At 33.8% G+C, this 17,855-nt stretch overlaps 1 protein-coding gene across 1 annotated transcript in view; it reads right to left on the reverse strand.

The window, feature by feature from the left end:
* Positions 1–9,790, reverse strand: part of LOC127719769 (uncharacterized) — a 28,339-nt gene extending 18,549 nt beyond the window's left edge. The window contains exons 1-2 of the mRNA XM_052226032.1: positions 9,558–9,790; positions 7,457–7,687 (exon numbers count right to left, since the gene is read on the reverse strand). Coding sequence (XP_052081992.1) covers positions 7,457–7,687; positions 9,558–9,624 — 298 coding nt within the window. The 5' untranslated portion in view covers positions 9,625–9,790. The remainder of the gene's footprint in view (positions 1–7,456; positions 7,688–9,557) is intronic.
* Positions 9,791–17,855: the final 8,065 nt, after the last annotated feature.

A 17,855-nucleotide genomic window follows, 5' to 3' on the forward strand; every position in this document is an offset into this window, starting at 1 on the left:
CGTTGTGGGAAGCGTCAGCGGTAGTCATAGATGTTCGCTAGTTTCCACAATAGTTACAAATAGAACTACCTACACTTGTAAACGGGTACTTCTATGAAAATGACCTGAACGTTATTGCTCACAAAAAAAGGGGGTTAAAAATATTTCTATTGAAAGTCCTCGAACGTTTGAAGTTGTCTCCTGCACTAATATGGTGTACTGCCTTAGGGCAATACCATGTAGCTTACAATCGAGAGGGAGTGTCATGTAGTATGCCCCGCTATAGTCAGGAAGACCTCTCCAACCTAAGCCTTTGCAGCCTCGAAACCGAGGACAGATCCGCTTTGTAGTGATATAGAGCGTCGATGATGGTGACTTCTTTGGCGAAAGCCTTAATCAAACATTCTTGAACACCAATCATTTGGTTATTCATATTAATATCAAAACTGGGAACCCATACGGTCGGTAGATTAAGGAGCCATTTTTCCGACCTGGGGCGAGTACCAGTGGCGACTGACTCCTTTGATATGAATAATCACTGGTTGTTCTTTTCGCGTAAATTATGTATAATATATGCTTCGACAATATTGAAGTCTTTCTTGTTTTAGTTTCCTATAGAGCAAAACTTGTTTACGGAAACAGACTCGCTATGCTACAGCAACAACACTGATATAGACATATCAAGATATGATGGAGGAAAAACACTTGATTGATACGTCAGAATATAACCCCAAGCATCCTTTTCTAAAAATTTTAAAAAAAAAGGTGTTAGGAAAGAAGAAGAATGAAACACATGGTATTCCCATACAGGAATTTGTTTCTCTCTAGTTTAAGATGTACTGATTGATATCTGAGGAGTATAGAAAACTCTGCGAAAAGAAGATAACAAAAGGTGTGAGGAAGAGTGTGATCAAATAATCACAAAACACACGAACATTATAATGAGCAATGTTTATTCAATAAAGAAATCCGCATGTCTACCATTACACTGATCCGATAACACGACCACAAGTTATGTAATATATCCACCAATAAGCTGGGTTTATCCCTTTATGATGACAAAATATACTTACTAGATGATGGGATACGAAGTTTGGCCTATGGACATTGGAGAATATGAAAAGGATGGCAATATCTTAATCTCTCTTCGCCTATCATTTGAAGGAAGAGGATGTATTTTAAGACCTCTCCACGATGTATAATACTTGTTCAAAGTGTGATGTGAAATTTTCGAGAAAGGATGCTATGTTAAAACATCATAGAAATAGACACAAAATCAATCAACCATATCCACCGAGCAGTCATGCGTAGCCGCCGCCCTCACATCGGGAGGCTACCTCTCGGGAGGCTACCTTTTACCCATAGGGTTAACCTTAGCAAAAAGTCGCTTTCTCCACTACTTCCATTAAAACGGGAAATAGTATTAATAAACCACTTTTTTCATTAAAAAATGCACATAATGTCAAGATATATTCATATATGTACTTCCTATTTCCACCAAATTTATTCCGGCAATGAATCCTTGTAGGAGTAAATGGCTTTAAATAATAGTAGAAACTGTAAACAATTGAAATGGTTAGCAATGCACAATCTACAGCAATGCCCAAATAGTTAGCCCTAGCTTTTTCATATTGAAATAGGATAGAGACTCGATGTCTTTGTATGAATTCTAACACATATGATATTCCCTCCAAGCATACCAAAATTGTGAAGCCTTGAAATAATTTTTTTTTTCTCGATAACGGTTCATTTCGGGGAGATTAAGTTTGCAACGGCTTCTTTTAATTTTGTGCGTTCATCTTGAAAACTACAATAGATTAAAAAAGGGGTATAACGAAAACAGTCTGAATATGTTCTATAAGAAAGGTCCCATTTGGGCAATTAGGGCTCTTATGAGTTTTGTTGTTTTATTGCTTATTATCTTGATAACTTATTTATTGAGAATTCAAACCTTCCTTGCAAAATGGTAGGCAAGAACAGATATAAATAAATAATTAAACATTACTGATATTATAAATCAACTACCGATGGACTGGTCATTTTCTTTCATTGAGGGGAACTTGGAGGAAACATTGGAATTTATCTCATTTTTTTCAAGTCCCCACCTTGGAGAAGGGAAATAAATTCAAGACCCCCCTTATCGAAAAACATAAAAATTTCAACACCAACACGCACATACACTTCTCAATAAACTGTTCGTTATAACCAAAGAAATGATTACAATTTCTTTTTCTATTATAAGTATAAAATATTGCATCAGTAGTGGATCTAGAACTTCAAGTGTGGAAGTTGTTTGCGACTTCAGAAAACTTTATTTGGCTATGCCGGTTATGGTCTCATTGATATTTACCACACTTTCATTCAATTTTAGCTACAGATGAAAAATACTCTCATCATGCTCATGGAAGAACATGTTGAAACTTATGATTTTTATCTTCAAAATTGAGGCAAGCGGAGCGAGGCAAACACAAATAATGTCTTTTGAGCCAAAACTTTATATTTTGTTTACTGTAGGGAAAAGTGTATTATAAGTTTTATTAACTATATGGAAAGGAGTATATTCAGGAAAGCTTCGAGAAAACCTACAAAAACTAAGAGACCAAACCATTAATCTCTGATATTGTCATTCTTCGTGTCAAATAAACAAACAGAAGATGGTCATGACTTACATTAAACAAATATTGAAATGAAGATTGAAGCCAAAAATGATGTCATAAGAGATACAGCTTGTGCAGATATGACATCTGAATCAAGTGTAAGATACTCCTGCTAAATAATCAGATACTGATTTTGTGTATACATAATAAAAGCTATAATGTTTGCATATTTGAAATACAGAATGGGTTCAATTTGTAAACAAATTTCGATGCCCCCATTTGAAGCATTAATTAAATGTTCCACGCAGGCGGGGCGCAGCTTGATACGACCGCAGAAGTCGAACCCTGAACAGTATGGGCAAGTATGGACACTTCATTCAAGCTTGATACAGCTCTGAATTTGAATTGTGATTAAATGTTTGACACAGAATAGGTTTCTGACATAGAATGAATGTGGTAAAAGATCTTAAAGATTTGAAATTGGACATTTATTTATTATGGTCCAATATCCAAAATCTAAATGCACAGTTAGATTCGGCATATCAAAGTACAACAATAATTTAATTTTTGATGAAATAACATTTTTTTTTATTTTGGACCCTTTCGACCTCAATGTGGACCAATTTGATAACGGGCCCAACATCCAAAATCTAAATACACGGTTAGACTCAGCAAATTAAAGAACCAAAGAATTCAATTTTTGTTAAAATTAAACAAAGTTTAATTTTTGATCCTTTGGACCTGAATGTATACCAATTTGAAAACAGAGCCCAAAATCCAAAATCTAACTACACACGGTTATATTTAACATATGTAAGAACCCCAAGATTCAAGACTTTGAATTAAACCCCATTGCAATTGGTCACGAAATAAGCAATTTATACAAAGTATTAAAAAAGTATTGTTTTGACCCCTTTTTGGTCCCTTATTCATAAACATTTAGGGCCATAACCCCAAAAAATCAATCCTTCCTTTTTTGGTATAGAACCTTGTTGTACACTTTCATAGAAATCCATATACTTATACACAAGTTATTGTCCTGAAACAAGTAAATACTTGTTTTTGGCCCCTTATGCCTAAACAGTTAAGACAATAACCCCAAAAAACAATCTCAAACTTCTTTTTGTGGTATGGAACCTTGTGGAACATTTTTGATAGAGATCCATACACTTATACGCTAGTTATTGTCTAGAAACCAAATGTCTTCGGGCGACGACGGCATCTCCATACCATTATACGGCCGCAAATTTTTGCGTTCGTATATAACATTGGATACCTTTTCCATTTTCATCCTACTAGTATCCTCTTTTTTAGGTTACAAATGACCGGTGCCTTTCATGATTTATTACCCTTCCAATGTCCGATTTTTGTCCATTTTGGCGTCTTTTTTACTAATATTTTGAGAAAAGTAATATGTAATGGGAAAATTGAACAGCTATTTTAAATGATCAGCAATGCAAAATTTACAAAAAATGACCATACTTGAAACTTGTGTATCAACTTCTTATAGAAAAAAACTACCTCTAAATAGGAAACACATTTTCAATGGAAACAAACTATTTTGTTTGCTTCCATTCTTAAACAAATAATATAAAAATAAGAAGATGAGGTATGATTGCCAATGAGACAACTATTCACAAGGGACCAACATGACACAGAAATTAAAAACTATAGGTCTCCAACAATGAGTAAAACCCATACCGCATAGTCAGCTATAAAAGGCCCCGAAATGACAAATGTAAAACAATTCAAAAGAGAAAACTAAGGCCTGATTTATGTACAAAATAATGAACGAAAAACAAATATGATATACAGCAACAAACGACAACAACTGAATTACAGGCTCCTGACTTAAGATGGGGAAACATACAGAATGTGGCGGGGTTAAACTAGTTTGAATGCGCGCCAACCCTCTCCTAACCTGGGACAGTGGTGTAACAACATTAGAACAAACTATAACAATCAGGTGGAAATGCCTAAACTTATTAGATCGATACAAAACAGAAATGCATCTAACAAATACACAGAGTGGACGTGGCAGGGTACTTATACATCCCCACAATAAAAAGACACTAAGTACAGATCTGCGAGAACTCACAGTTACTGAAAAGTAAAATTACAAAAATACCGAACTGCAGTGGAAATTCAAAACGGAAAGTCTTTTATAAAATGGCAAAATCAAAAGCTCTAACAACTGTCATATTCCTGACTTGGTACAGGCATTTCCTTATGTAGAAAATGGTGGATTAAACCTGGTTTTAAAGCTAGCTAAACCTTTCACTTGTATGACAGTTGCATTGAATTCCATTATATTGACAACAAAGTGTGAGAACAACAAACAGACATAATAGGTAAAATTGTCAAAAATTGGGGTACAGCAGTCAACATTGTAATATAATCTTAATCACTATAAAAACAAATATCTGTTTAAACAAAGAAACACAAAATGGCATATAGACAAAGTACATAAGCAAAAATGAAAGACAACAAATCAAAATTGACCATAGCACAATAACACAATGGCGGGATGTATAAGTACCGAGCCACGTCATATGTATTTAATCAAAAATGGACTAAACAGTAAACGTTAAAACTATACATGGACAAAACAAGGAAACTTTAACACGTAATTAAGATGATGAATAACATCAGTATCTAGAATATATATCCTTCAAGACCATCATGTATAATTTGTGAAGTTGATACGGAATATTTATCAACAAGGTCTTGGTATCTTCCAATGACGTTCTTTAACATAATCTTGGCTCATCAACTTTCAGCTTAGACACTGATGACAGCTAGTTCAAAGCCAATAACAACTAATAAAACATTCATGCATCTTAGACTAAAATATCAATCAGTACGCATCCAACATCAAATAGATTTAGTAAAGACGTCATTAACAGTCAGAGAAAAACATGACCTTGTGCAATGCCAATATACAGGTATCGACAGATTGTAGAGCCATGAATGTGCATATGTATATAAAGATAATATTTAGTTTGGTTTTAATTTACTGATCACAAAATCAATATCAATACCATTTAAAACAATATTCAAAGATCTAATTATAGTGTATGTCTTTTTTATGAAATTTGGAATTAAACAATTAAAAAAAAGACCCCCCCCCCCCCCCTCCAAATAAAAAAAAAACTAGCCTTAGCCCTTTGATGCCTTGAGTCTTAATGTGTATATACGAGTGGCTTCCCACGAAACCTTTTATGTTGCGGGTTTCTGTCTAGTTGAAGCTGTACAATAAATGCGCGAAAACGTTGTAAAAAGCTGCACGCAAATGCAATGCACCGAGTTGAAGTTCATCCCATATCTCCTTTCATCTATACCGTGGGGCCTCGGTGGCCGAGTGGTCTAAGTAGTCGAGCAACTTTTTCACTAGCCTGTCCACGCTTAAGTTGAGAGTTCGAATCCGGCACGTGGCAGGTACGATCGACTCTAATCTTAATTGATTAGAATTGCCATTTTCCTACAGAAAGTCAGTGGGTCTCTCCATGTACTTTGGCTTCCTCCACCAATAAAAACTGACCGCCACGAAATAGCACGATAGTGCTGAAAGTGTCGTTAAACACAAAGCAAGCATTCAATCAATCAATCAATCAATCATCCATACCAGTATAATTATGCATGAGTAGAATAATTACATTAAAAAAAAGTAGAATATCCTCTAGCAGATCAATTATTTGAACTCCAGGTTCTCAGTACACAGTCCAGGACTCAATATTTAATTACCTTAACCTTATGTTCATTATTATAGACCCATTCATTAAATTTAAACTTTGCAATTCATATTTTGACAATTTTCCAACAATATCAGATGTGATTTTTTCATCTTTCATCTTAGCAACGTGACAAGGTTTATCTCTTTTAAAATCTCATCCATTTTCCAAACAAAAGTTACAGATTTGAGCCGGGTTTATAGTAATTCCGAAGAAGCAGATCGGAATCAGTTATGACGTAGACAGTTATCGTTCTAATCGTAATCATGTTTATTAACCATTATAACGACGGAAGCACATCATATAAGGCCGTTTTGACATCATATAATGAAGTAAACCGAACCACATCATATAATGTTATAAGCACTTAATATAATGACAAAAGCACATAATATAATGGCACAACCACATCATATAAAGATGTTTGCACATAATATAAGGGAAAATGCATATCATATAAGGATATTTGCACATCATGTAAGTATATTAGCACATCATATAAGTACATTTGCACATCAGATAAGGATCTTTGCACATAAGACAGTTTTGGCATTCCATAAGTGCGGTGGAAGGTCTTCCGTTTCATATTTACGCTATACTCGTATTTTTATTTTCATAAGCTCACGAATACACTACTATCGTTTTATATTGATCCATGTAACCTTATTTTTAGGTTCAAATCTAATTTTGTTCATCGGATCATAAATTGTTTAATGGGCACAAAAAAAATCCAAAATCAAGATGCGGGAGCCACAAAGTTGGTCTTCAGGCAGAGGGGCTTACATTCATGTACGCTGTTTTGGAAAAACGGGTACGTTGTGGAACGAACTTAATGACACAGTCTCACATTCATTTGATTGTTTTTCTTATGTTTATAATTCACCTGGGTTCCAACGATTAGGGTAAAGTAAAAGCCATTGATTTTGTTCAGATCTTTGAAAGGTATCTTCTATGCCAGCAGTAATTTTTACCTAACACTCGCATAGTGTAGAGTGAAATTATAATGATAATATATTGGCATGCAGCGAAAGGTAAAAAGATTTTAAGCGAGATCGAAAACGATTGATGTATTTCTGCGTATCTTCCTACTCTCTTTTAATCACTTTTCGAAAGTATCACATCACAAAATTGTAAAAAGCTTCAACTCACCATGATTTGACAGATTCTTGGAAATGGCCGATTCAATATATTGTTCAACTTTCCTATTGAGGTCGTTACGTCCTGTAAGTTGCAGAAACCTTGACAGTTGTTCAACGTTTTCGGCTGACAACATGCATCTTCCTTCCAACAGTTGTATAAGATCTGTTCCTGTTATAATTTTCTCCAGGTCACCTCTTCCAATATAACTTCTTATTAGGAATTTAATGATTTTTATATCGTCTATAAATAACAAAAAAATTCATTGACACATCGAATACAGACTCATCGAAAGAGGGTGCTGGGTATACATTAATGAGACAGCAATACTTACGAAACAAATCTCCGGTTTTATGAGTTTCTTTCATTTTCCTAATATATATAAAATATAAATAAAAAGATGTGGTATGAGTGCCAATGAGACAACTCTCCATCCAAGTCACAATGTATAAAAAGTAAACAATTATAGGTCAAAGTGCGGCCTTCAAAACGGAGCCTTGGCTTAAACCGAACAGCAAGCTATAAAGGGCCCCAAAATAACCAGTGTAAAACAATTCAAACAGGAAAACCAACGGTCTAATCTATATAAAAAACAAGAAACGAGAAGCACTTATGAACCACACCAAAAAACGACAACCACTGAACAATAGGCTCCTGACTTAGGACAGGTGCATACAAATGCAGCGGGTTTAAACGTTTTAACAGGTGCCAACCTTCACCCTAACCTGAGATAGTAGTGTAACATTACAACATAAAAAGATACACGATACAATATCAATTGAAATGGCTTAACTCGATCAAAAAGACATATAAACAAAAACAGGTAAACATACACTGAACGAATAAGTTTGATCTATGACACAATTTAAATACAATATTAATAAAAAAAAGATGTAGTAACAGTAACTCTAACGTGGGACAACATGCCGTTAAATAAAATAGCGTACACAGGTAAATTTAAATATAATAATTTTATTGTTAACGTTATGAGTAAGGAAACATTTTTTTACAAAAGTAACAAATTTGTTGTTCACAGTACGAGTACAGAAGTGAAAATTTATCGTCATACTAAATACTTATCGAAGGTGGTACATATTGAAAATAGTGAGACGAGATATAACACAAAATGAGTAAACATTGAATTACAGAAATGCATTACAAATTGTGTCAACAGGTCAAATTAACACGAAAGTATGATTTAAGGGCTGATCCAAACGTTCACGGGCAAAGCTTGTCAAAAAACAATTTCAAAGAAATTTGTGTCAAATGTGAATGCTTAAAGCCAAGTTTTTGATAGAGTTTAATTTATCAGTATATTAGTTGTAACAGAAAGGAAGATGTTATGTTGTCTTTATTAATGTGATTAATATTTCATTATTATTTCATTTATCCTGAAAATCAATTTTTTTTCTGTAAAAGTACCCGCTGAAAACTACTACCTAAGTTATATCCGTAATGACAATAATCCAACACAAGTTTATTACTTTCAGGCTATCTTCATACATGTATGAATAAAATCATATCTCTTAATTGATGTTAAATGGTCCAATAAAAGATATATTGATCTAACAGGGCATATTTACCAAAGCATTTATCATCTTAAACAGTTTTATGTTATTCTAAATATCGCTATGCGCTATCTCAGTTAAAACTTTTCTGTACCGTTATCCGAATGAAAACAAAATAGAAGTTTTTCAAGCATGATCCTCTTTGACGTTTGTGTCTTGAAATCTTATTCCGTCTTACCCGTTTTGAGACCTCATACAATGCCGTTATATTTCATAATAATAGTAAAATAGGCATTGGAAATTAATATAATCAATTTGTAATCGTAATTTAAATGGAATAAAAGATTATTGTAATATTTTCAGTAATATGAAAATGAAAATTTTTGTTAAAAAACGGCTTAAAATGGGAGTAAAGATACAAATTTAAAATTTTTGAATTTTAAAATAATATTTCAAATCTCGTTCTATTATCTCCTATTGCAACAAAATTTAGCTCCCTATTTGCAAGCACGATTCAAAAAGTGATGAATAATTTTGTGTTGTAGAACGAGAGATTGACGGACAAGAGATGTGTTAACATCAACGTTAATAGACAATGAGGTTACCTTGAGATAATCCAAATGCTACTTCCGTTGTTAAGATCCGATAGCTGTCAAAAACAATTGATTCCATGACGTTTTTCTGCCGAAGATGATGCTAATTTGTTAGAACTGGATGAGTATGCATACGACTTCGATGAATCTGTAACATATCTTATACACGTATCACTTATCATGCATCAAATTGGTTGTCACATTTTCAAACTGGATCTTCAACAGGATAATTGATATATGTATGTAAAATTTGTTTTTTAATCTACAAAATGTATTTTATTTGCAATGTGATAATAAACACAAACATTTGAATGCTCTATTTTAATTATAATGCAGTACTCAAGTAGCCGAGGTAAATATTCCACATTCAGTTTATGTTAACACGTTTAGATATATCGTCAGCATGCTTAGTATATAGACTATGTATCAAAACTACCAACCAATAACCTATCAATAAATCAATCAACCAGCATATCAATCAATTATTCAATGAATCTTACATGGCTTTCAGAATGTCAATTTGCGGTTTTGGATAATTGTCTTCCTGACCGGGAATACGCATCATAAAAAAGTCGATGAGCTGAAATAATCATAAAGGATAAGATGTTAAGTTCAACTATGCTATAGAAACAGGGCTACCAGTATCCAGGAACAATATTGAATAGAAAACGGGGGTAATACAACGAGTAAAATATAATTACACATTCATTAATTAATTTCGAGAGAGTAAAGAGGGACGGTAGATACCAAAGGGACATTCAAACTCATAATCTGAAAAAAGAACTGAAAATGCCATGGCAAAAAAAAAAGAAAAACGACTAAAAGACAAACAAGTGTGATGAAAACTAAAGAATATGCAATACGAACCCAACCGAAAACCGGGATGATCTCAGTTTCTAAAGACGGGTTAGATGATCCTGATTAGAAGATGTGGCACCTGACGTGTCACTCATGTAAGTACAACGTTGGTGAAAAGTCTAGTTCGGTAGATCCCCTTTCGAACAAAACAAGAATGGGATTGTGGTAACAACAGTTAAATCATATCCGTCGCGATTGTCATCTGTGAAACAGTTAATCCATAACGGCCAATCAACTCGTGATGGCGTCCGTAAATATTTCAGAGGGAAAACTTCAACTTTACCACTTTGAAAGCTTGGTTTGATAGCTTCTTTTCAAGCACCAACCCTCTATCAAGGACATCATGATACAAAATTCAAGCTCTTGAATATCGTATCAACTGGGAAATATACACTCGATATGCCGCTGATGACATGTTGCTACATAGAAATGGAAAATTCGCAATTTGTAAGCTGCAATCATCTTTTTGTCGCAATTTTTTGTTCTTAAATGACCCTTATTGTCAATTTCTGCATTTAAGTGAATATATTAGGCAGACTTAACTGTATATTCTGTATCCTTATTTTGAATTCGATGAGATAGATGCATGCAAAATATTCACCAAGCTTTAAATTATTTAGTGAGATAACATCATCTGTAAAGCGGGACGTGAAGTAAAATAATAGTTATATCTTCTTTTCATACTTCATAAGAAGCTCATGTATGGAGTCTGCCTCATATGAATCTTGAAGCAAGTAAGGCACAATTGATTACCACAGGCAAGCCGATTGTTTGTTGAAAAATACGTCTGATAAACGTAAAAAATGTGTTGTCAATCTAGAAATCAAGCAACTTTATAATACTAATTTTTTGTTTGAATCAGTGTGTTTTTACAAAATACAATTTATCCCGAAAAAAAAACATATTTGTATTTATGTTGGCTGTTAATTTTTTCTGAATCAACATAGGACCAATCTTTTTAATTTGTCTTTTAGTTTAGAATGCAAATAATTGTTTAAAGGGTGTAAAATTTAAATGTTTTGATAATATTGTAAGATGGAGAGAGACTAAGATTTTATAACTCTTACAGCTCTTTGGAATTGTGAAGTATCTAAATCTGATTCACACCACCCCCTAGAGTAGATAGATTCACAATAGCTTTGATTGCTGATAAAATTGATGTTAATAGTATAAAAATAGGTTAAGTGCAGCACATGGAAGACCTAATAATATAATGTTGTTAGTAAGGACACTAATGTAATTTAGGTATTCAATATAGCGAAGGAAAATCCATTTCTTCATCTTTCGTTAAATTTTCAAAGGAACGTAGAACAGACCTATTATTTTCTTTGTCGACTGTCGTTGGGATATATTTTTATTTCCCAAATGAATAGTTAATTCCTAATTCTTTTATCCATATAAAAATAAGGAGATGTGGTATGATTACCAATGAGACAAATATCCATCTGAGATCCAAATGAACTGGAATGAAACAATTATAGGCAACTGTACGGCCTTCAACGATGAGAAAAACCCATTTCGTAAAGTCGGCTATAAAAGGCCCCGACATGCAAAATGTTAAACAAATAAAATGAGAAAACTAACGGCCTAATTTATAACAAAACAATTTGCGAAAAACAAATATAAAAGACATGAACCAACGCTAGCAATGTATGTAATGTCTTTTACTCACGCAAACGATGTTGTTTTGGGCTTTATCTTCGAGGACAATGACATATTTCTTAAGGAGATAGGACATATGCTTAGCAACATTTGGATCTTTAACGGTAGATGTAGCATGTATATTCGTAGATCCATTCAGATTTGTAAATCTAATTCGTATCAACCTCACAGCCTTAACACTTTCGGAAAGAGTATCTACGTCTCATTTTTGCATGTAGCCCATTGCTTTACATAATCCTCTACCAAGTCCATCGGTATTTTAAAGTTCTGTTTCCAATTGACGAGTTGAAATCCCACAACACGTTTGTAATTGAAAATTTCAGACGCACTTGGTTTGGTCTAGGTATAAGAAATGATAGGTAGAGACTTATTTTGAACGTACAAAGTTATACTAGATTGAACTGATGTATGACGAAGAATATTGTGCAAGATGATGGCGTCTAGAGCTTTGTTGGCAAAGGAAAGTTTTTGCTGAAGCATTTTATCTTTTTCGATGCGAATCGGTCTGAATAATCTGGAAATATGCGAGATAATAACTGAAAGTAAACATACAGTAATCTCAAGACAGTAGCATGCAAGAATAATACTACATAAAAGTTGTAAGTAAAATAAACTGTTTTGACTTAATGTAAAATGCAGTATATAATTACCTCTTTATGATAAACATAAATACTCCGCAGAATTCAACATTTTCAGAGAAAATATTATACATTTCACTAACTAGTTTCGTAGTTAGAAGGAAGAAGGAAGTATTTAACATTCATAATATGTAAAGGATTTAGATCAATCAATGCTTACCTTGAAAGGTGACATTTAAATCTCTCACGTTCAACTATTTTTATAGTTCGTCAATTGAATTGTTCAATGATAAGGTAGTTGGTAAAGGTGTATATAATATTATATTCAAAGGTTTTAAGGTATGTATAGTAACCGGCTAAGTTCGTGTTTTTCGAGTGTGGTCGGTGTTTTTCGTATGAATATGATGCGAAATGTAAACAAACAGACATTTCTCCTGGTATCAGGTGAAACCGAAACTTACATATAATATATAAATATAAGAAGTATTTTAATTTTTAATTTTAGTTCATTTATATGTTTTGGAGTTTAGTATGACGTCCATTTTCACTGAACTAGTACACATTTTTGTTAAGGGGCCAGCTGAAGCCCGCCTCCGGGTTCGGGATTTTCTCCATGTGTTGAAGACCCTTGGTGGACTTCGGCTGTTTTCTGCTCTTTGGTCGGGTTGTTGTCTCTTTGACACATTCCCCCTTTCCATTCTCAATTTTATAGTATATATAAAACGTTATTATTAAAAACACATTGTTTGAAGTTATACAAATTTAAAGAGAGGCGAAAGATACCAGAGGGACTTTCAAACTCAAAAGTCGAAAATAAACTGACAACGCCATGGCTAAGAAGAAAAAGACAAACAGACAAACAATAGTACACAAAACACAATATAGAAAACTAAAGACTGAGCAACACGAACCCCACCAAAAACTTGGGGTGATCTCATCGTAAGCAGATCCTGCTCCACATGTGGCACCCGTCGTGTTGCTCGTGTTAGTACAAACCCCGGTAATACGTCTAATTTGGTAGGTCACATTCGGGGAAAAGGGACGGGATTGTAGTTACGACATTAGGAACATATTCGTTATCATCTGTGAATAAATCCTTAGAATGGTTTTATTCCAAATTGTCAAATAAACCCATTCTAATACAAATGCGAATGTAAAAATCAATGTAAATGCGGTCATAGAAATTATGTATCGTTACATTTACAGACACTTTACAGAATTACTCGTATTTTCGACGGGTTAAAATGTTATCTGTTAACGCATTTACTATAAAAAAAAATACAAATAAGGTACTTTTAAAAACAAAAACAAAAATCACATACAAAACAGTTACAACAAAACGAATTTAATTGATAATGCTGTATATACAAATAAGATGTGGTATATTTGCCAATGAGACAACTATCCACAAGAGACCAAATGACACAGAAATTAACAACTATAGGTCACCGTTCGGCCTTCTACAATGAGTAAAACCCATACCGCATATCAGCTATAAAAGGCTCCGAAATGACAAATGTAAAACGATTCAAACGAGAAAACTAACAGCCTGTATTATGTACAAAATAATAAATGATAAAACAGCAACAAACGACAAACACTGAATTACTGGCTCTTGAATTGGGACAGGCTCATACAGAATGTGGTGGGGTTAAACTAGTTTGAAGGCGTATATGCACACATTTCCTCCATAAAGTGTCGTTCAATTGTAGGTTTTTTGTTTATATCTATCTTAAGCGTGTATTTATATGTTGTTGTATTTTAACACAAAACGAAGACTGGTAGTTTTCATTTATTAGTATCATATATGTGAAATTTGTGTTATCTATCCAGACCTGGAAAAGAAATATATTGTACTAAAAATAATATAAAACTGTTATCATTTTGAAAATGAATCCGAACATCTAGCTCTAAATCGTCTAAATTCCAAGAAAGATTGGAATAAATCCAAACCAAAACCAATCAAGATTTGAAATTGTTACATCGATCCGAGTTTGATATTCGATAACAGTTACACTCAGCAATTAATTCAGCACGGGGAGTTTTACTAGTGAAGCAGGAATTGCTGACCCTTCTGCAGTTCATGAGTTCACCCTTGTCCCATTTTCCACGTATTATGAAGGGTTCGTGTTGCTCCGACTTTTAGTTTTGTGTGTATAATCACTAGTAAAGGAATTTTAATCTTAAACGGTCTTTTTGATCTTAACATCATTTGTTAAGTCTAAACAATAATGGATTTAGCCATGTCTAGCCGTGAAACGTATACACTGCGGTAAATTCAGTACTGGCAAGACAATTCGCTTGCAGTCAATTGCATAGCTTCTTGGACAAGTAATTATATTGTTGATGTTTACAGGATGACAGCAACTACTGAAAAGTATGAATAAAGAATGACCAGATCTTAAATGACTGCAAGAGAATGGCCCAAACAGTACAAAACTTGCCGTATTGGGTAAGTCTGATGATAATAATCTGAAAGACTGAAAATGACGTAATTATTAAACACGTCATAGCTACCAGGATTAAAATGTTGTACGCCAGACGCGAATTTCGCCTACCAAAGACTCATCAGTGACGCTCGCATCGAATAAAAAAAGTTTAAAAGGCCAAATGAAGTGTTCAGTTGAACAGTATTGAGTATAAAAAATGCCGAAAGGTTTTGCCAAATATAGTTAAGGTAATCTATTCCAGGGGAATAAAATCCTTAGAAAAATGTATCTTTCAGTCTTTTAAGAGTCTTTCATACCTATTGTGTCTGTTTGTTTTGTACACGCATCGTTGTCATTATAATGGAATTTGATGCGACTGTCATACAATTGAGAGGTTTAGCTAGCTATAAAACCAGGTTCAATCCACCATTTTCTACATAAGAAAATGCCTGTACCAAGTCAGGAATATGACAGTTGTTATCCATTCGTTTGATGTGTTTGAGCTTTTGATTTTGCCATTTGATTAGGGAATTTCCTTTTAGAATTTTCCTCGGAGTTCAGTATTTTTGTGATTTTACTTTTTTCATATCAAAATGACCATTTCAGATCATAATTCAATCTTCTTTCCTTTTTGATACTTTTTTTAATTTCTTAGGGGAATTCATTAAATCCCATAAGTTATTTGTTGTATTGTGTATTCTGATTTTTATTTAAGCTTTGGCAATCTAACTTAGTGTTTGACAAATAATACATAAGAAAAATAAATAATTATAAGCTAAAAACAAAGACAGCATACAAAAATAATAACAGTATCCTGTCGTTAGTTCAATTTACTTTTATGGTTCCATAATGCTGCAAGGCTATCGTTAAAGAAATATGCACATAGAAAATTGGCATTACACTGAAAAGGTTAAAGGTTGAGCGCTCACAAACATGTGTAATCCAGCCACATTTTCAGTGTGCTTTTCTTAGGTTAGAAGCCTGTAATTCAGTTCGTTGGTTGCTGTCTGATTCGTCTGTTTTCCGTTAATTGTTTTGTCGTTGGTTGCTGTCTGATTCGTCTGTTTTCCGTTAATTGTTTTATCATACATCAGGCCATTAGTGTTTTCGTTTAAATTGTTTCACATTTTAGCATGTCGGAAGCTAAAAGTTACTATATGTTATGGTTTATGCTCATTTTTTAAGGCCGTGTGGTTACCTATAATTGCTTAAATCAACTTCATTTGGACACAAAGAATATCATACCACATCTCCTTATTCTGTACAATATTAATGAAAATTATGGTTATTTGTTTTTGGGGTTTTTAAATTAATGTATGTTATTGTCTCCACTAATTTTTATCAGCAATCAAAGTCGGTTGTTTTATAAAAAAAAGAATAGCCAAAGTAGATACAAGTATATTGTCTTAGGGAGAGATAAATAGTACTTTAAAAACAAAATCACTCTGATTCTAACAAAAAGTTCTCTGAAATTGAAATAATCAAGATGCTTGATTTCTTGATTGACAACATATTTGTTACGTATAGAGGACGTGCTTCATTTTGAAAAAAAAACATTGTACATTCACACGGGAAAACTGTGCCCCTCTTCTTGCCAACTTGTTCCTTTATTCAAATGAGGCTGACATCATACAGGAAGAATGAAAAGAAGCTAGCATCATCTTTTAACTTCACTTTCCACTATATATATGATGTTCTCTCACTAAATAATTCAAAGTTTGGTGACTATGTTAAATGCATCTATCCCATCGAACTTGAAATAAAGGATACAAAAGATACAGTTAAGTATGCCTCATATCTTGACTTACATCTCGAAATTGACAATGAGGGTTGGTTGAGAACAAAACTTTACGACAAAATGGATGAGTTCAGCTTCCCAATTGTAGAGTTTGCATTTCTATGTAGCAACATTCCAGCAGCTTGCATTCCCTATCATGATTTCCTTGATCGATGGTTGCTGCTTAAAAGGAAGCCATTAACCAAGAATTCCAAGTGGTGAAGTTGCAATCATCCCTTCGAAAATTTTCGGACGCAATCACGAGTTGGTTGACCATTATAGAATATCTGTTTCACATATGACTATCGATATATTCCAATTGTCGTTAATACAATCCCGTCCTCTTTTCCTCGAATGTGACCTACCGAATTAGACTTATCACAGGTGCCTCATCTCCTCGGTTGTGGCTTTCCAAATTAGACTTATCGTAGGGTTTGTACTTACACGAGAAACATGACGAGTTCCACATGGAGCAGGAACTGCTAACCCTTCCAGAGTACCAGCGATCATCCCTAGTTTTGTTTAAAAAGGGCTAGTTTTGCTCTTGCTTTTGTTTTAGGCAGTGGCTATTTTGTCGGCGCCGGAAAAAAAATATGCTATTTAGTCTGCTCTAATAATCAAAGTGTGAATGCGACGTAAAGGCAGTTCCATACAGGGTTTGTGATTTTATAGTCCAGATTGATTATAATCAAACATGTTTATTTTTTCAGGGAAGCCTAACAACATCGCAGATTTAGACATTTGTCAATTATTATGGCATGGAAATGGTAATGCTGCATTGCATGTCCAAAGAACATATTATTGCATGAGTATATAAATGCACTAACATCTTTTAAAACCAGACTCAAGCTAGCGAACAATAAGGTGTATCAAGCTAGCGAATGATAAGAAATACGCGCCAAACTGATCACGCCTAAAAACCGAAAACTTGTAATAACATGAAACGTCCATTGAAATTTGATGACAATCATTTCCAGTAGGAAGTCGAAATGCTATATATACATTT

This window comes from Mytilus californianus, unplaced genomic scaffold, assembly GCF_021869535.1.
Source record: "Mytilus californianus isolate M0D057914Y unplaced genomic scaffold, xbMytCali1.0.p SCAF_11, whole genome shotgun sequence".
NCBI classification, from domain to species: domain Eukaryota; kingdom Metazoa; phylum Mollusca; class Bivalvia; order Mytilida; family Mytilidae; genus Mytilus; species Mytilus californianus.